We start from the raw sequence: 20306 nt of genomic DNA, 5'->3' as shown, positions 1-20306 counted from the left end.
GGAGAAAGAAGACGATGTGAATGTCTCACTGCTTTTCCCTGTCACTCCAGAAAAGGGAGGCTTGGCTAAAGGCAGCTTTAGAAGTAGGAGGAAAACTGGCTTCTGTTTTACCACCTCTGGACTTTCTCCACCCCACATTTACCCTCACCTTTAGCTTTAGTAAGTGAAACTCTGTAAATAAGAACTTTATTCCTTTGATTTTGTTCCTGATTAAAATATATAGTATAATATTTTATGTTGTTAGTCATTGATACTCGGTATAAATGAGCGTGTTAGTTACTTTACTGAGGGTGTTGAACAGTAAATTAATAAGGAGGCTAAGACATTAGAAAACCTCGAAAATGGGAAAAAGTGGGAGGGTTAGACATAAAATATGTTGCCCCCCCCCCCAAATCTTGGCAGGAGCTGGTGCTGGTCCTGGAAAAAGGCTTACAGAGACACGGTTACTTCGGGAGTTTAGACGGCTGGGAGGGGAGTGAGGCGGTGCAGCCTTAGGGTGCGGAGGGGAAACTGGCCCCAGGTGGTGCTCAGCGTGCCACACTGGGAGTGTGTGTTTTCTTAGCTGTCTCCCCTTCTACTCCACACTCTCAGTGATTGTAGGCCCAGTAACTTGTGTGTGACTGTAACCCTAAGATCTGTGGTGTCGGGCACACAGTAGGTGCTTGATAAATATTTGCTAAATGAATAATAACTTGCAGAAGTATAATGGCACATGGGAGGAACCCAGCACCAGGGACCACAGTTTTGCTGTTAAGGGACTGGTGAGGTGATCCCATGAGAAAGCCAACCCCAGAACTGACGTAAGATGTTGGCTGAGAGATCCACAACGTCAGCCTACATCATGATATATGAGACTCTGGGAGCTGAACCCAAAGGAAATGAACAATGGGCATGTAAGACCATGATTTTCAATACTTCTATTTTAAGGTCCAGGGTGTGTGGGGCTTGGTGCATGTTTAAAGCTACCTTACTCCCGTAGGCAAGGCAGCTGCTCCGTGTGAGATGCAGACGTGTCAGCTAATGCACGAGAGCTCTGTTGCCATCGATGTCCCCGGCCTGCTCACCTTTTGCAACTTGCCAGTCACCTTGGTCCTCAAGGCAGTGCTGGGAGGTCCCTTTATTGTCCTTGCTTAATGTGACTGGCATGGGGTTGCATACAGGTGTGGAGAGGAAAGTCAAGGGTATCATGCTGCTGTAAAGAAGTAGCAGCCAGTGTCCAAGTCCCTTCCCTCTCCACTGCTCTCAGGGTGGGCAAAAGCAGAGTTGTGGGTGTGCGAAACAGAGTTAACAAAGCTACTGTAATAATCACAACCTGCAGTCTCTTACCACACAGACAACTGTAAACCTATGTCTGCCCACCCCTGTATTTCTAAGACAAATATTTGACTTTTATGGATAGAGGACAAATCGCATGTTTGTAGTGATGCATCTGAGAGGTCAAGGGTGTCTTTTGTCAGCATGCTCACTCTGAGCAGTGCCTTCTGCCACAAGGCACAAAACTTCCAGGGTCCCACTTGGTGTCGTTTAAACTCCACCCAGTTTTAATGAACAACTTTGATTAAGTCAACTCTGTGCTCTCGTGGGAAGCAACATTCTACCTTTCAACTCCTATCTTCCACTTCCCCAGAGTGTTGGATAATTCCCCAGAGTATTGGATAATTCCTGCCTACACCTGAGACCTGCTAGAATGATGGGAGGTGCGGAGTGATGTTGAAATGCCTGTCACTCCACAGAGAGTCAGTTACACTGATGGCCATTAAGTAGCACGTGAATGACAGATGACTCTGTGCAGGGCTCTGGCATGGGAAGGATTCCGGAGAGTGGAGGGCAGTGTGTGCGTGGTGGGGCAGGGTTGAGGAGGGGAGGCACCGAGGATTCAGTCCTGGTCCAGACACTGTCTCGCTGTACTCTACCCGAATCCACCCTGTCTAACAGTTCCAGTTTCACTCTTGGACATTCGGCTCTAGTGCCTGGAGAACAACAAATCCGAATCTGGCTCTATGTCCATGTTCCTCATGGAGCGTGAGACACTCCCTTAGGCCCCGGCAGCCAGGGCGAGTCTCCTCCCCGCACCCAGATTCGCTTAACTCACCTCTCAGTTGCAAGCAAGTTAGATTAACACCTATAACTAAAATGACAATATTACCCTGAAAAGATGAACTAATTAATAATTATAATAATGAAAGGGCAGGTGTAATAATACCCGTTATTTAGTACCTGTCATTTGAGGAATATGGGGTGAACTGTTGATGTCACCTCGTGAAACCTCGCGACACTTTTCTAAGAGAGGGAAGGGCTGAGGTCAGTTACAAAAAAGCCTGTTCGGAGGCAGGTTGATCAGGGAGGAATTACTGCGGAAGGGGAAGCTCTGAAACATACGCCTTTGGGTATCAAAGGTGAGTGGGCAGTGCCGGGAAGGAAAGGACCACCCGCCTTTTCTCTCCTGGGCCTTCGCTCAGCCCCAGATACTGCTCTGGGCTCCCACATGAATGCGCTTTTCTTCTGTTCACAACTTCTTTTGTAATTACGCCAGCCCCTAGTTTTTAAAAGGATGTCCTGACATATATTAATAAGTATTTTTTAAAGGAGTACATTTTCATAACACTGGGGCAATCACCATCAAATAGATCTCTTTAACTTTAAGACTTTACTCTGCTTGTTGCATAGTGAATGTCCCATAGGAGTATAGACTAGATCAAACCATGTGAAATAATCATTTTTGTAGGTTAAAGTCAACTGAATGTTGGAAGTTTCATATGGTCCAGTGTAGTACTGTTCAGGACTGCCAGCCTTGCTTGAGTACTGAACTCTGCTGGAGAAAATTCTGCTGCGGTGGCAGTGTCTGCCAAACTGCCCATCTTATATGCTTAAACACAAACCGTTAGGTGCTTGAATCATGCATGTCGGTTGGAGCCCATGATGTTTAGAGAAACAGGATCATGGGAGGCAGGCAGAGGAGGAACTCTGCCAGGCCATGGGGCTTATGTTCCAGGCAGCATGGCCCAATATGGAGTAAAAGTACAGAGATACATGCTATAGTATAAACCGTATTGCAGTATTAAGACACGAAGATTTTTCTTTTAGCTGTAAAATTCAAACTTTTAGTTTAGTACACCTAAGTTCAATGGCAAAAGCAAAATGTAGAAGGATATATACTCTATCAGTAACTACATAAAAATTATTTGCAGTTGGCTTTGAAAAGGGCAAAAAGAAAAAGAAAACAGTCATTTGCTTATTTGGAAATTTCCTTAGATGTTCTTATACTGTCTCACAGTAAAAAAAAACAAACCAAAAAAACCCAAAACCTGTTTCTCCTTAAGCTTTGAGTCCACACCAGAATATCCTCTGGGAAAATCCAGTGTAAGCCTCCTCATTCTCTGCAGGTGGGATAATAGTGTCAAGGAGCAGATGGGCTCCCAGCCAGGACTTTGGTAAATTATGTTGCCCTGGCCACCGTGTTGAGCTGGGTGGGGTCAAATACCTAAGAGGTGGGCAGAGCATTACCTCCTGAATGGTCCCTCCACCTGCCCTTCCAGATGAAGGACCAGCCGCCCACTTAGATCCCCAAATCTATAGGCATTTCCAGCCCCCGGTGAATATTTTCTAAAGTCTGCATTTAAGTTGGTTATGTAAACGTTAGTTGGTTATGTGAACAGGATCCTGCAGCGGTGCTATTTATAAATGATGACTTGATTTCCAGCAAGGCCTCAAAAACCTGTTCATCCCCAATGTTGGAGAAATAGCATACATTTATGATGGGAAAGGAAAGCAGCAGAAAACACTGCTATTATAAGCATGCCATAACAGCGGAGAATGAACTACATAGACTTTTGTGGGCTAACCTGGGAATCTAGCTCTCACTTATAAAGCTATGTCCATGGGAAAGTGTCTCCCTCATCTTGCTGAAGATGCCACCCCTATGGTCCTTCGGCAGCTGGAGGTTGAGGGTCAGGCTGTCATTTGCGGGGGATTCTTGAGGTAGAACCTGGCCAGCAGGTTTGTGGAGCTGCTACTGCTCCCCCCAGGGCTTGGTGGGGCACCCCTCTGAAGTCCTGCTTCTTCTTCACCAAGGAGCAGGGAGGGGAAAATCAGGACGGCGTTGTGTCAGGGAAACCAAGAGAAGACAGTGTTTTAAGAAGGAGGGAGTGGGGCATCTGTGTTGAATGCTGTTTCGAAAATAAGAACAGAGAAGTCAGCATCAGATTTGACACTGACAGGAGTGATATCCCAGTATGGTGGGGACAAGATCCAACTCGAGTAAATGGAGGAGAGAATCACGGCAGAAGAATACAGGGCTTACAATGAGTGTCTGATAAAGTCCCTTATATGTATTAACCCACATAATTCTTCTACTCTTATGATGGAAATGCTGAGATCGTTCCCATTGTACAGATGAGAAACACGGGACAGAAAGTGGCAGAGCTGAGCCTGCACCCTGGCAGTGGGGCCCCAGTCTGAGCTGGGAACCCCTCACCTTCCCTCTTCCATGCTCCGTAAGGTCCGAACTCCAGACAACTGTCAACAGGTTTGCTGAGAAAGGAGAAGAGTGATGGGGAGGGGGCTGGGGAGCTTGTGAGGCCAAGAGAGGGTTTTTCTTTGAAGATGGAAAACATTGACATATGGGCTGCGTGCTGACCAGCATCACAGGGCAGCAGAGAGAGACTGAGGACACTGGCTGCTGGGAAGGTGAGCTGGGATGGACCCAGGGTGCAGAGGGCTTGCCCTTGGATAGGAGCGAGGCTCATCCTCTGGCGCCAACGAGGGAGGCAGAGAAAAAGGGCACTGATGACAGTGGCAGGTAGTTTTGGGAAAAGATGGAGGAGCCCCTGTCTGCAGGTCTCTATGTTCTCAGTGAAGGATAAAGCAAGACAATCATCTGAGACTGAAGAGAAGAGAGGTGTGAAACAGCCCATAGGAGCGAAAAGAGACAATTCAAGTCCCCTGAATTTTATGGATGCTGTCTCTGTTTCTGAAATATTTCATGGTTTTTATTCTCCGAAATTTTTCACTCTAAATCTGCAGAAAAAGAAAGAGGAAAAGGGCTTGCCGTTTCTCCTGTGCTGGGAGCAGGAGGAAGGCGTTTGGAAGTGATGTGCGAGTAAATCTGACACATTCCAGGGATCGGGGAAAGCTAATACAAAGAGAAATACAACCTGGATTTCTTACCTGCAGGAACTTCATGTTTTTTCCTTTGTTTCCACCAAGGCCCATCAGTTCCCTCTTTAGCACATTTCTTGAGAAATGCGGAATGATAAATGATCCCAGGAGAGACTTTTCTCTGTATGAATGAAATCCTTATGATTCCCCTGAGGAGTCAAGGAGCCCAGAGAGATCACTAATGCAGCTGACCCCGCGCCCCCAGTTTCCGGTTCAGTGGGTCTGGAGGACAGGCCTGGGAATTGGCATTTCTACCAGGCTCAGGTGATGCTCCTGCAGCCGGTCAGGAGACAGTACTTTGAGCTTGTTTGTTTGTTTGTTTTTCCTCTTTCAACTCACTTTGGTTTGCAGGAACACAAAGCACTTGGAGTTTTGAGTGAGTGTTGCCACCTCAGTCAGCCAAGGATTTTCCCATCTCCACAGAACAAGGACTAGAAAAGTCCACTGAAATCCCTGAATTCGGACACAGGGGTCCCCTAAACCCAGCCACTCCTGTTGGACTTCTCATTGCTCTCCCTCCTGCCAAGTCGCTTTGTTATTCTGTCAACACAGTGGAAGGGAACAACTGAATAACCCAGAAAGGCAAATGATGTATGTACGCAGTACTGCTCTGAACTCGTTACATGTGTTACCTCGTTTAGCTGTCACGACAACTCTGTGAGGTGGGCACTATCACCAACCACAATTTACTGTGGAGGAAATGAAGACACAGAGGTTAAGTGGCTTCCTCGAGGTTGGGCAGCTGGGAAGTGAGAGCTGGGATATGAACACAGGTCACTCTAACTCCAGTGTCCACATTATTCCCACTTCTTCCTATGTCAGAAGTAAATGGGGATGAAGCTTCAGTCTCTCAGAGTTAGGAATCCTTCATGTTTGGGTAATTCATGGTCAGCTGGGGCCCAACAGTTTTTTGCTAGGATCATGGGCAATGTAAGATCATTGAAAGGGCTCTGTTCTACCTATTTTTAATGGATGGCCCTTGAGCAAGTTGCACGACTTATTTTATATTATCCCAGTGATGAGTTGGTGTACTGACTTCCTGAATTTTTAAGCTCTGAAAACATAGTTTCACTGAGTGTCAGTTACTTCTTACTCCTACACTCACTCGTCTGGAGCAGCTACCTGAAGCAGCAGATGGGCTGGTAACTCAGGGGCTCAGCCCCTGCTTGGCCCTGGCAGTCACTGGTCCCGGAGGAAGGGAGTTTTGCCAGTGATGAGATGGGTCCTGCTTTGAGTGGCAGGCTGTGAAGGAGAGCTGATTGGAAAGATAATTTTCTCATACAAGTCAGTTCAAGACCTAGGTAGGAACTTGTTGGTTCCTGCTTTGGGCTGGCTGGGAGACACTGAGCAGCAAAAACATTTGCATCTATGAAATGGGGATAATTAGGAGCATGAGGCAGTTTAGCTAATTAACTGTTATCCAGTGCTTGGTCATAGCTGCATAGCTCCTACTGCCCCTTAACACTGGCTCTTGATGTCAGGAAGGCCCCATCAGGAAGATGTGGACACTGAGCTCATATACGCAAGGACCTGGCAGGCTCACTCGCCAGCCTTAATGCACCACGCCAGCAGAGCCAGACCTTTATTCTGACCCCAGTCACTGGCAGGTTTAGAGAAAGAGTGTCTGAGATGCATACAGAACAAAAGGTGGGGTGGGCTTGATTTAGTTTCAAAACATGAATCTGGAGAGCTCTGGGAATATTCTCCAGGGAGTTGCTAAGGGTTAACTCCCTTGAAGGGGCCCCAGTGGCACTTTATCCAGAGCATGTTCTTACTAAAACATCTATTTCAGGGGCAGCACAGTTTATGGAGTCATGGAGTTGACGTTAACAAATTGCTATGGAGAACCAGGCCTTGTCAAGGGAGTTGCAAATAAAGACTCTAGCAATAGCTCTGAGTCTTTAGAGCATATAATCGCCAAGCACGTAATTGCCATAGCTCATCACAAGACCCTGGGATCAGGTTCTGTTATCAGACTCATCTTGTTGGCAGGGAAATTGAGGCTCATGGAGGTTGAGTGTTCACAGTGACATGAGGATCTGAACCTCTGATGCAGTCTGGTTCCAGGTCCCAGATACACAGCCCTGGTGCTACACCGTCTCCCTACAATAAGGAACATGATGAAGGCCAGACCCTCCTAACCCCCCTGAGGGAAAAGGCACAGGGCACAGATAGATAGTCATCAACCTGGCCAGCTGCAAACACAAAAGGAGCAATTAATGGCAACTAGAAAGATCCAGGAAGACTTCCAAGTGGAAATGGCATTTGGGCGAACGGTGAAAGAAATGGGTAGTGTCACTACAGGTGAAGACAGGAAAAGAGACCCATGCTCAGAAGATAGTGTACTCCTGATGGGACAGGAACACAGTGCCACCTGTTTAAGTGTTGCTTCCAATGTGCAATTGATCTCATTGTCCATCTTTCTGTCCTATTCATGGGAATGGGCTCCAAAGGTCCTGAAGCCTCAGATTTTATAGGTTTAAAGAGTCTGAAAGCTGGGCCCGTCTTCTATCTCAGTGTGGTTCCAAGTGTCAACATGGCCTGTGCTGAGATCTCCCTTTGGAGATAAGATTTTCTCACCAGGTCAACTTTTATTGGGTTGCCAAGCACCCTTGTCTCTGGCCACCAAGGTCTGGTCCAGGTACCAGCTTAAAAGCTCAAGGCAATGGGAAACCAAGATTCCCAAGTGAGCAAAGCTCCTTGAGCCTCCCTTGTTCTAGCCTTCCTCATTCTCTTTCATCCACCTTTCTCTGGTAGAAGGATTCCTCATTCTCCACCCTTCCTTTGACATGTTTTCATCAATCCCATTGTCATGGGTCGTTTCCCCCAATTTTAAATGCTCCAAAGACCTCTCTTCAGACAGAAGAGCCAGAGTGGGACAGATGAAGAATCCAGGGAAAAGGAAGGGAGGAAGGAAATAAGGCAGGGGAAGATGGGAGGAAGGAAGGATGGCAGAGTAGCAATTTGAAATCCATGCCGACTGGGCCTCACTTCTGCTTGAACTTGTAGCTCTGCTTTCTGGAAGCAGAGCTACGAGTTGTTACAGCTACCTGGTATTCTTTGCAACTGTGTGTGCTCAATGTAACCATGAGCCCTCCTTCAGCCTACACTTAGAGGATCTTTGTTCCTTCTTGGCCTCATTTGGGTGCAGGGACTACTTGGTAGCATGTCTTTCTCACATTGTGGGCAAAGCCACATGAGTTCTGTTTAAATGCTGCATAGGCCGTGGTTGTGTCTGGACTGGATCTCCCCATCAGTGCCAGGATGGACTGGGCCTATATTACACTCCCACCAGCTCTGTGAGCCCCATGAAACTCTGCTCTATTGAGGTCCATGAGACTTTTCCTGATCTCTTCTTACCTTCCCACCATTTACTCCCAACTCTTTCTTTGTCCCTGCGTCATCTGCCTGCCATTAAATGTTAGTGTTCTTTAGTTTCCCATCCCAGGCCCTTCTCCTTTCCTTAGAAAACACCCCAGATCATCGACCCCCAGATTGGTATCTCCAGGCCTGCCCTCTCCTTGTCTCATCCTCAAACCTTCCCATGCCCGCTGAGCATCTCCACCGGGAAGTCCCAGGGGAACCTCAGAGTCAGCATGTGCCAAAGTTAACTCTCATCTCTCTTCTTCTTCCCCAACTCACTCTGCCCGATCTGGAAACACGGGGGTCTTCCAGGTTCCACCCTATGCCTCATTCTCTGCTGCCTGCCACTCCATTCATTCATCAAATATCACCAATATCACCTCCATTCATTTTATCAAATACCAACATTTATCCTCAATGTTTCTTAAATAGGTTGTCTCCCTCTGGGTCCCTGCTGTCACTCTCAGCTTCAGGTCCTTCTCATTCCTTCTATTTGTGGCTGCAGCTGTTTTCCTGCTGTTCTCCTTGCTTCATGGCTCCCACATAGCCATCCTCCATGCTGCCTCTGGGGTAACCCACCGAAGAGGAAAACCAGAAGGATTCCCCTGCTTGACAGCCCTCAAGCGTTCCTGACCCGTAAGTCTGGTCGGTAGGGACCAGCACCACCTGGCTCGGCTTCTTCAGCCTCATTTCAGCTCCCCCCTTCCTGAGACTTCATGCTCTGATGATGACAGAGTAGCTCATAGCTTACCAGCCCGGGTGGTAGTTCATGAGTTTTGTTCTGTTATCCCGGCCTATGCTAGTCTACCCAGTTCTATCCTATTCTATCCAATTTCTTTGCCTAGAGTGTCCTTCCCACTCTTCTTTACCTGGATCATGCCAACTCAATCTTCAAGACTTAGCACTGTCACCAACCCCCTAAAAAACTAAGTCCAGCCATCACCTGGCTCAGGAAACCTTCCCCTGGGCCTCCAGTTAGGGAAGCGCACCCTGCCCTGATTGTCTCATGGTTTATGAACGACTATGGAATTATTGTTCCATAACCCACTATTTAGTAGCCTCTCTCCCTGTTGGCCTACAATCTGTCAGTGTCTGAGTCATCTTTGCCATAGTACAATGGTGCAATGCCCAGCACATAGTAAGTGCCCAGTTAATGTTGTTGACCAGAACATGATTGTTGCAGAGCAGGGATCCTGACGTTTCCATCCTTAGACTCTTAGCAAACACTCAGCAAATGTTCCATGGGTGAGGGCTGTGCCCACTGACTGCCATGATGGGAAAGGGGAGTGGAGTTTTGACCACACAGCTCGTAAATGTCCCAGAAAGGCTAGGCACAGTGGAACCTGCACTCCAGCCTTCTCTCCCTTTGGGGCATGCATTTGAGCATGAGATTTGAAGGTTGTAAGCTCCCTGGTAATTATTTAGGAGACTAATCCCCTGGGTCCACAGAGCACGGCAGGCCCTCCCACGAGCTCCCCTACTCCACTGATGGCCACGATCACTTCACTACAGTGTTGTTATGAATGAAGGAATTATGGCGAAGACAGGGTTGTTTAGGGCCAAGTGTGGACACCAGGTTCCCCCAGGTGGGCTCCCCCTGCTTCCCTGGGACGCGCTCTCCAGCCCCTGCTTCCCAACAAGCCTGCCCATTAACCCTCTTCCTGGTGGCCCCTTTGTACAAAGGATCTGCTGCCCCTGTGGATTATCACTGCGTTGGCAACTGTAGAGCGTGAAATGCTAATCTAGGGCCAAGAACAGGAGCCTCTGTGAACTCCAACGGGTCTCTGAAGCGCAGGGGACCCACATTTTGAACACCCACCTCCTGCTAATCCTCCTGCAAAACCAGTGAGGCTGGTTGTAATGTATCATTAGAAACCCACATATTGGGGACAACAGAACCATTTGTTGCATGGGGACTTTCACATCTATGGGACCAAGGTATGGAAGAGGGGGCTGGAGGAGCTGGGATGGCCAGGGAGCGGGTCGAGCAAAGTGCCAGAGGGAGAGCTTGGGTTTCAGAGGCAGGTGGAGGGGATGTGAATGCTGCCCTGCTTCTTACAGGCTGTGTGGCCTTGAGCACTTGACCTAAGTTCTCTGAGGTGACAATGAACCCTCACAGGCTGCTGCGAGGATTAAAGGAGGCCACTGTACAGCATAGCCTAGCCCAGGGCAGGGAGATGGAAGGCACTGGCAAAGCACCAGTTCCACTGACGTAGGTGTTTGGGGGACATTCTTGCAGGGTGGAGGAGTCCAGACGAAAGCCTCCCCCACCCACTCCCCCTCACCCCCACACACCTGCTGCCTTTCCAGTGGCAGAGTGCCCTTGTGGGGCACGGGCAGCGGAGCACTGCCAGACAGCCCTGAGCGTCACACAGCGACGTCCCCACCCCCACGCCACCCCAGCTCCTGCTGCAGGCCGGGCCATTGCAGGTGGACACAGGGAGGGAGCTGACATTGTGTTTTAGGAAGAGAATTTTCTAGGCTGTTGCTGGGAAGTAATGTTCTCTCAGTCTCTTCACAGACTTTTCTGTTAAGCTGAGGTTTTCTCTCCTCTCTCTTTCTTCCTCTCACTGGAAGAGACACAAACCACTCAGTCTTCCTACACCCTGTCAGGAGTTGTGACAACATCCAATCAACAACCATTTCAGGAGAACCCTTCCTTCACTTTCCACCTCTTTCCTTCCAGAGAGGTAAGCGGTGTCCTGAGGGAAAGAAGCAACCAGAGGAAGCTCAGTGAGAGGAGCAGTAGGCGGGGTGGGACTCGGGGGGGTTCTGCTGGTCCCAGCGCCCCTCCTGTCAGCGGGGCTCTCCACCTCTCAGCTCTGCTCATCCGCCTGCTCAACAGCACTTCACACAGCCCACTCCGGTTGTTTCTTTGTCTGTCTCTCCCTAACTCCCCCACCAGCCCCCAGGTGGGCTGCCTCTGGCCTCCTGCAAAGGCCCATTTTCTCAGCTGCAGCAGCAGCAGGAGTCTCCTCTCCAAGGAGCCCCAAGAAGACGAGAGACCCCACCCTGGGGCTGGGGGGTGGGACGGGGTGTTAGAGTGAATTACCCAGCAGTACAGAGACATGGCCCCCACGGAGAAGTGTCAAAGCCTACACAGCCCCCTCCTTCCTCCTGGGGCTATTTAGAATGTTCCCCTGCATCCTACCCATCCTCAGTCACCGATTCCCTTCCCCCCTACCAAGCATCCATGCCACCCTGCTCGGTGCCCCCACAAGAGCCTTGTGTCTAAGTGCAGCCCCCCAGTCGGGCACCCTCACTCCTTGGTCCAGAGCTGTCCCAGCAGGTGTCAGCCCTCCACAACAGAAAGCCAACCTAACCCTGAACAGGTGCCCCAAGTGGCTGGGGTGTCAGTTAGGTTCTTGTCTGGCCAGGCTCCTGCCAGCCCAATGCTGGATCAAATAAGAATCCAGGTAGGGAGCTATGGGCCAGCCCAGCAGTCTCAACACCCCCAAGACCCACCCCCGTGCCCTTCACCTGCAAGGAGAGAGAAGTGTGCATTACCTCCAGAAGATGATCTGCCCCAGGGATGCCATGGCGAGGGGAGGGGTCCCTTCCCACGTGCTCGGGGAGCCGGGTGAGCTGCGCTGCCTCTGCCCTGCTGGTGCTGTGACTCACGGCCAGCTCCTCTGGTGTGCTGGTCTTAAATAATGAGCCCCGGCCGGGAGTGGTGCGTGCGCTGTGGACGGCTCAGGTATGAGGAAACGCATGGCTGTGCAGACGCCCCTGCAGGCACAGGGGAGGCCTGCTCCCAGCCGGCCAGGGACCAGGCACGCAGAGCCGCCTTTCCAAGCCCTGACCTGGTGAGACAGTGACACAGAGAAGCTTCCCAGGCCCCTGCTTCAGGGCTGGTATTCAGTGCACGTCTGGCCCTCCTGACTCTGTGGAAGGGGCACCAGGGATGGAGATCCCATCTCCAAATAAGAAGGGCCTGGGACAGCTCAAAGTGTCAGGGCCATGCCCAGAAGCGGGAGGCTGCGAGTCCCCTTGCCTGCTGGCTGCTGACGCTCAGGCTGGCTGAGCACTAGTGGTGTCTCTCGTGCAGGACAGTCATGCTGAGGGGCCTCAGAAAGGCTGAGGGAGTCTCGGACACTGGAGGAGAGTGCCAAGTTTGTCCCTCAAGACCGCCCTCGCCGCAGGCGCCGAGACTGCCCAGCTGGGTGGACACAGCTCTTCTGTTTCATTTCAGTGACAGGGGGGACGGCCTGCCTGGCCACCTCGCAATTATTTGAGACTCTAAAAAAAACCACCGAATGTGCATTCCATAGGCTATTGCTGTCGGGTGAGTGGGTTTGAGAGAAAAGCTCATCTGCAACATTTCACCCCGGGCTCAGGTTCCCAACAGGACAGGATATTCTTAAGGCATAAAGCTCACTCTCTTCGCAGTGTTTCTGGCATTCCCCCCATAGCCTGGAGGAGGAGGACCCTGGATAGTAACCCCCACTAATGGGCTGACTGGTTCACAGGGTGCCGGCCGAATGACAGCTTATTTCTGGATAAAGGACTGAGGCAGGATGATTCCAGGGTTGATGCATGCGCTGCTGGAGTCAGCATGGCGCACTCCATGCGGGGAAAGGACGGGACGGGAGGACTAGGTGCTTGGAGCAGACAGCAGAGGAGAAGGTCATGCAGCAGCAGCAGGATCTTTAGTCAGCCAGAGCCAGGCCCAAGGCCTGGGTCCTTCATTCCTCATGTGACTCTGGGGAACGTACCTTTCTTTGTGGCGCCTCTCCCTGAGTTGGACGGGAGCAGATGACAGGGGTCCACGTGCCTTCCCTTTCCCCAGAGTAAGTAAAAGGGTGGCGCCTGGAACCTACAAAGCGCCCGTGCTAACTGGATTCTCCCCAGTCTGGGCGGCTGGGGAAGGGAGAGCAGTGATTTCAGTAACTTCTGTACAGGGCCCCCTCCCTACAGACACAGGGTTTCCGCCCAGCTCCTCAACGTGCCCTAAACAGAGCAGCCTCTCCTCACACACCCCAGAGCAGGGTCACTGAGCCTCCTCCATTTACCCATCGTCATCAGGGGCGGGCTAAGGGGAGCCCTGGGGGATAAACAAGACAACCCACCAAGATGCCCCTGAGTGAGTGGTAAAGTGACCGACCGGGGGTCGCTTCTGTCAGGAGGAGCTTACCCACCAGGAGGGACATCGCTCTGGATCTGACCCTGAAAGCAGAAGATCAGTGAACATAAAATAATGGGACAATTCATTGCAAAGGAACAACCGACACTGCAAAATGGCATAGTAACATAAACGTGTGTGTGAGTGTGTGTGTGTGTGTGAGTGTGAGAGAGTGTATGTGAGAGGGAGAAGAGAGACTTTGAAACATGATCTCTCCAGGTTTTGAGAACCTCTATTTTCGTTCTTTTCTTTTTATTGTTTATTTCTCCCCTTCCCCACCTCCACCCAGCCCCACCCTCTCCCCTCCCTAAATCAGTCCCTGAATCTGTCTCGGTCCAGGGGTTGTGCATAAAGGTTCTTTAGTTAATCCCTTCACCGTCTTTCATCCCGTCCCCTTCCTCCCCCAAGAGCCTGTCCTGACACTTTCTTCTCTGAAAAATGCCTAATGCTTCCCACTGTGCCGGGCTGTTCTTTCACCTCTCCCGCCAGTGATGGGGTTCTCAGGGGCTCAGCCCTCTGCCTCCTCACAGTGCCGATGTCCCCAGTGGCCTTGCCCACTCCTCTGCTTCAACTGCCCTTACGTCTGAAGATCTCCATGTCCCCGGGCCATACCTCCTGACTGAGCCCCACCCCACACGTCCAGCTGCTTGGGCGTCTCCGCCTGTGGCCCTACACGGACCCAGAACTGAACATGTCTGAGCTGCAGCACACCATCTCTCATTTGTGACCCCCGGCTCTCCCTGGGCCAACCCTCCTGGAACACGGCTGCACCCCGTGCCAGATCGCCCAAGTCAGAGACCTGAACGTCACCCTCTGCTCTCTCTTCCCCATGGTCCCCAAGCCTCCCGATTCGTCCTCCTCGTGTTAGTTTGCTCTGGTTCCCATAACAGTGCCACAGACCCCGTGTCTTAAATGACAGAAACGTATTTCCTCACAATTCTGGAGGCTGGAAGTCCAAGATCACAGCATCAGCAGGGTCAGTTTCTTTTTTTTTTTTTGGATTGTATACTTTGTTATTTTTTTCTTTTCTTTTCTTTTCATTATTGATTGGTTGATTATGCCATTACAGTTGTTCTATTCCCCCCTTCATTCCCCTCCACCCTACCCCCCGTCCCCACCATTACCCCCCTTTAGTTTATGACCATGTGTCTCAAGTTCTTTAGATTCTATATTTCCCATCCTATTCTTGCCCCCCCATCTATTTTCTATCTACTGTCTATGCTACTTATTTTCTGTACCTTTGCCCCCCTTCTCCTCCTCCCACTCCCCTGTTGCTAACCCTCCTTGAGATCTTCATTTCTATGTTTCCACTCCTGATCTAGCTGTCCTTTTAGTTTGCTTTTGTTTTAGGTGTGGTTGTTAATAACTGTGAGTTTGCTGTCCTTTCACTGTTCATGTTTTTTTAACTTCTTTTTCTTAGGTAAGTCCCTTTAACATTTCATATAATAAGGGCTCGGTGATGATGAACTCCTTGAATTTGATCTTATCTGAGAAGCACTTTATCAGTCCTTCCATTCTAAATGAAAACTTTGCTGGATAGAGCAATCTTGGTTGTAGGTCTTTGGATTTCATGACTTGGAATTCCTCTTTCCAGCCCCTTCTTGCCCGTAAGGTCTGAGGCCTCTCTCATTGGCTGGTCCATGGTCATCTTCTCCCAGCGTTGTCACCTGGTCTTCCTGCTGTATGCCTCTGTGTCCAAGTCTTACAAGCAAAGCAGTCCTCTGGGATCAGAGGTTACCCTGCGGACCTTGACCGTAATCACCTCTGTAAAGACTCTGTCTCCAAACACAGCCCCATTCTGAGGTACAGGGGTTAGGACTGTACCTCCAAACGTTATCGACATAACGTTTTTTTCAGAGGAAGACACAATTCACTCCTTTATGCCTTCCAAGGCCACCTCCTCTCTATCCCCGATAATATCACCTGAATTCGATCCCTCATTATTTCCCATTTGAAGAGAACTGTCAAACAGTCTCCAGGTTCATTGTCTTGCTCCCAGGGTGCCCCTATATGTGCCAATCCACCCACTGCTGCTGGAATGATCTTTCTGGAATGCAGGTCCGATCAGACCGCTTCCCAGGTTGGAGTGACCCTGGTTCTCCAGCGCCTGCATCCTGGCCTCTGCCTGCCGCTCCAGGCTGTGCTTTCACTTGTCCCCTCACTGGTGCACCAGGCGTGCTGAGCTGCTTTGGGTTTCTCGAAGGCATCACGCTTCCCAAGCCACTGTGCCTTTCTGCATGTTTCCCCTTCTGCCTGAAACCATCGCTCAGCCTTCTCGTGTTTTATACACATTCTGTAGGAAACTTTCCTCCACCGCTCAGTCTAACAGGAACCATACTCTCGGCCCCCATGGGAACCTCGTGCCGACTTCTATGTCCTAAATTGTGATTGCTGACCTATCCACCTCCTTCTCTAGAGACTCCTTAAAAATAGAAAGACATTTTGTTGTCCTGGCCGGGTGGCTCAGTTGGTTGGAGCACCATCTCATACACCACCAAAAGGTTGCTGGTTTAATTCTCAGTCAGGGCACGCACCAAGGTTGTGGGTTTGATCCCCACTCAGGGCACGTATAAGAAGCAGGTGACTGGTGTTTCCCTGTCACACTGATCTCTTTCTCTCTCTCTCTCTCCCTTCTACTCTGTCTAAAAACTAGTAAACATATCCTTGGATGAGGATTAATTTAAAAAAATACAAAGACATTTTATTCATTTCTGTATTGTACCAGCATAAGACATGCACAGGGTAAGGGATTATTAACGTGTTTGTTGAATAGATGCACGGTTTTTTTCACAGCGCCCACTAATAGCACCATTTCCTGTTTATGCATCTGTCTCGTCACTAGCCTGTGAGTTCCTAGAGGAGGAAAGCTCCGCCTCATTCACCTTCCTGTCGCCAGGCCCTTGCACCACGCCAGATACATAAAAATGACTTGGTAACATTGGATGGATGGGGGAGCTGGGATCAACCCGGAGTGTAATCCATTAAATACTCATCAGCCGAGATGTCTTAAAGTGGTTGAGGCTATTAGGAGCAAGAGAGGACAGGTTGCATACGAGATAGAGAAACCATTTAGGGTTAGAACAGAAGGTAAAGCAGATACACAATCTGTTTTCTCCTTGCTGGTCTTGGGGAGAGAGACAAACAGAGACCAAGGCTAACTTCAAATTATCTGGAACCAGAAGATCATCTCGTGAAGTTTTTAAAAAACGCTTTAAACAGCACTAGCTGGGTCGGTCAGCTGGGTGGCTCAGCTGGTTGCAGCGTTGTCCCAAACACCAACAAGGTTGCCGGTTCAGTCTCCCTTCAGGGCACTACCCTGGGGGTGGGTTCGATCCCTGGTCGGGGCACGTACAGGGGGCAAGTGACCAATCTTTCTCTCTGATGTCGATGTTTCTCTCTCTCTCCCTTTCTTTCTCTCAAAAATCAATAAAAATATATCCTTCTGTGAGGATTTTTAAAATAATAAATAAACAAATAAATACATGAATTTCTGCATTAAAAAAAGAGTTAAACAGCCCACTCATCCCGAACTCTTATTTTCCCGTTGACTGAACATTTTCCTGGGCGCCGGTATAAAGTTTCCCCGTGGCTTCTCCTGGCTGACGGAGGAGCGTCTGTTTATATGTGTGCAACTTTGGGCTTTTCACAAAAGGCCGGGGGAGCTCACGTGATCCTCACCATAACCCCCCGGGAAACTGAGTCTCAGAGTTCAAGGTTACTGATGTGAGTTTCCTCAGGCCTCCTTGGCTGCGTGTGCAGGTGGGATCAAGTAATGAAAGTACCGAAGACTTCACCTCGCTCTTGAACCTGCCTCCAAAGGAAGCACTTCAGCTGTTCACCAGTTTCACCTGTGAGAGTCTCAGAACAGGTCACAGAGGTTCTCAGAAAGGCAAACTGTGGGGTATTCTTACACTGAAGGCACCCAAAGAATCCTGCCTTTGTGTATCTAAGCCTTTGTGCAGTCCACTCCCACACTGACTCTGGGCTTAGCCTTGGGACATTAGCAAGGGGCATGTAAACAGAGGCCTGAGAAGAGCTTGTGCATTTTTGGGCTAGCCCTGCCGGCTGCTGAGGACTCTCCCACCCCCTCCTGATAAAGCCTGTGGGACAGAGATGGGTCAGCCCAGCTGAGGTCCCCTGTATCAGCCAGGCTCTTGGCCACCTGATAGCTATCTGCAGCCACCTGAATGACCTCAGGTGGATGGAAGAATCACCCCGCTGAGCCCAGGCCAAATTACGGACCCACATAATCATGATCAAATGAAATCATTGTTGTTTTGAGCCACTACTTTTGGGATGTTGGTTGCACAGACAATAGATACACTGTCTTCATTTCACTCTGCTCTGAGTTTCCTGCTGAAGGTCACTGCCTCTGAAGTCACTTCAGATGGCATCTCACCATTACTACTACTGCAGGGAGCCTGCTAAGCTAACCCTAATGCCTACAGCAGTGGTGCTATCCTGCTTCCCAATTGGAATGGTGTTCTATGGAGCACCCGGCATGCTAAAACCTTTACACAAACATATATACACACCTGTATGCATGCGCACACACTAGAGTTTATAATGAAAAAGTTTGTTGTTGAATCTGCCAGCAGGAAGGAAATAAAGAGAGGCCCTCACCTGCCAAAAGCAACTACCACACCCACAACTCCGCACCTTTTCGTCAATATTTCAGCCTTTGTCTTATACACTAACACATTCTGAGACCTGCTCTGGAAAATGCCTCGTAGTTAGCAAGGTTTTGGAATCATGATACTCTGCTAGAGGTGAAGAAATCTCATGATACTCAGCAGAGCTGGAAAGAGCAGACCTGTGGTCTTAACACAACAAACTTCAAAAAGGCTAATTGAAAGGGAAGTTGACATCTAGTAAAATATTAAGGAGCTGTCATTTCATTCGAGACTTGGACATTCCTTTAGCAATTGCTAGTGCTCTGTTCTTAGGGAGGGGCTGGCTGCTTTATCACCAGCTCTCCGTTCTGCCCTCTGTCCTTGCTGTCCATTTCCCTTCCTGCACCCTTCAACGAGGCCCTCAGGCGTGGACTCCTGGCAGCCCCAACCATCAGTTCGCCGGTTCACAAGTTTGCGCGACCCCTGCTGCCATCATGAAGTCACAATGTGCTGGAGCCTGGGTGCATGATCTGGTTGGTTGACTCTAAATTTAATGCTGTTCTGCACCCCCCATTCATGGACAACCTTACCAGTTGATCGTGGGTCTCTTTCCTGCTAGCCTGGTATGGATCTAGAAACCCTGTCAAAAGAGCATCCAGACAGTCCCTAGTAAGCAACTGGAGATGTTCACTGTGTTAGTTTGCTACATAAGCACAGCCATAACAAAGTACCACAGACTGGGTGGCTTAGGCAACAGGCATTTACTGTCTCACAGCTCTGGAGGCTGGTCGTCAGCCATCGAAGTGTTGACAGGGTTAGTTCCTTTGAGGGCTGTGAGGGAAGGGTCTGTCTCACGCCTCCCTCGTTGACTTACAGATGGCCATCTTTCCCTGTGTCTTCTTATCATCTTCCCCTTTTTACAAGAATACCAGTCATATTGGATCAGAACTCATTCTAATGACCTCATTTTAACTTAATTACCTCTGCGAAGACCCTGTCTCCAAGCCAGGAAACATTCTGAAGTACTGGGGGCTACAATATGTCTTTTTGGGAAGACACGATTCAACCTATAAGAGTCTGCAGATAAGGCCCACTCTTCCTTCCTTTCTACACTCTGCTGTTCCAAACTACACACATGCCTTCTGCTCTGAGCAGAATACCTGCAAGGTTTGGGGAGAAAGGCTGGGGGTGGGGCTGCCCGGCTCCAGGGATGATGTTCCAGGCCCACCTGGTGAGGTGAGTCCCCAGCCTGCTTCAGGCTCCACGTGTGTCCTTTCCCAAAGCTGCACCTGAACAGGAAGGACAATGATGGAGGATTGAAATGTTGGTGCTGAATATTCGTTGTTCCTCCTCAGAGGAGGGTTATACTTCTCTGTCCCTCTGGAGGTTGGTAGAACCTCCACTGAGAGCCAGTCAACCACTAGGCCTATGAGCGAGGCCACCAACCACCAGCCGACTTTAACGTTTATTGTCAGAGTTTTGGGCCTTCCTCTCTTATTTCCTCTACATGCTTTTAAGTGTATTAAGGCCTGTGATCAGACTTTGTACAGTTTCACACATGGGCTTGTTGTCTCTTCCTAATCACATCATTTCCCATCAAGTTTCTGACTGCAGCAGGTCAAACAGAGCTGTGACCAGTGTCGGTGCCCAGTCCCATCTTTGTCCCCGGTCTGGTCACAAGATATCCCACACATTCCAACCTAAAGACTGAGATTGCCATGGAACAAAGGGATCTAGTTACATAAGAAATAGTGGATCCATTTATAGTATTAGGAGGGGAAGGGAAGACTGTTTTAGAAGCATATGAGGAAGTTGCTATTCAGGTTGTGATTAGACTATGCAAACAGAAATTGGTCAGCTGTCGGGAAAACACAAGGCCAAGTTGGAGTCTCAAGCTGAAACCATGGTTTCAAGTGACTGTTTTTGGTCTCTGAAATCACAACCTTGTTTTCTGCACTTGGTCAGAGCCAGGGCCAGTGATCCCTGCCACAACCTTGTGAATCATGTCCTTACCCAGCAGTACAACCCACAGTCTGTTTCTCAGCTCGAGT

The 20306-nt window shown here is 49.5% G+C and overlaps 1 protein-coding gene across 1 annotated transcript in view; it reads right to left on the bottom strand.

Moving 5' to 3' along the window:
* The window catches only part of VTCN1 (V-set domain containing T cell activation inhibitor 1), a 46100-nt gene extending 34017 nt beyond the window's left edge, over positions 1 to 12083 (bottom strand). Inside the window, exon 1 of the mRNA XM_037135098.2 lies at positions 12028 to 12083. Within this exon, the coding sequence (XP_036990993.2) occupies positions 12028 to 12059 (32 nt within the window). The 5' untranslated portion in view covers positions 12060 to 12083. The remainder of the gene's footprint in view (positions 1 to 12027) is intronic.
* Between the last annotated feature and the right edge of the window lie 8223 nt (positions 12084 to 20306).

This window comes from Artibeus jamaicensis, unplaced genomic scaffold (genome assembly GCF_021234435.1).
Source record: "Artibeus jamaicensis isolate MK-2021 breed Jamaican fruit bat unplaced genomic scaffold, CSHL_Jam_final scaffold_1689, whole genome shotgun sequence".
In the NCBI taxonomy this organism is placed as follows: Eukaryota; Metazoa; Chordata; class Mammalia; order Chiroptera; family Phyllostomidae; genus Artibeus; species Artibeus jamaicensis.
Note: the sequence above shows the minus strand (reverse complement) of the source record. Positions and strands in the feature narration are given on the sequence as shown.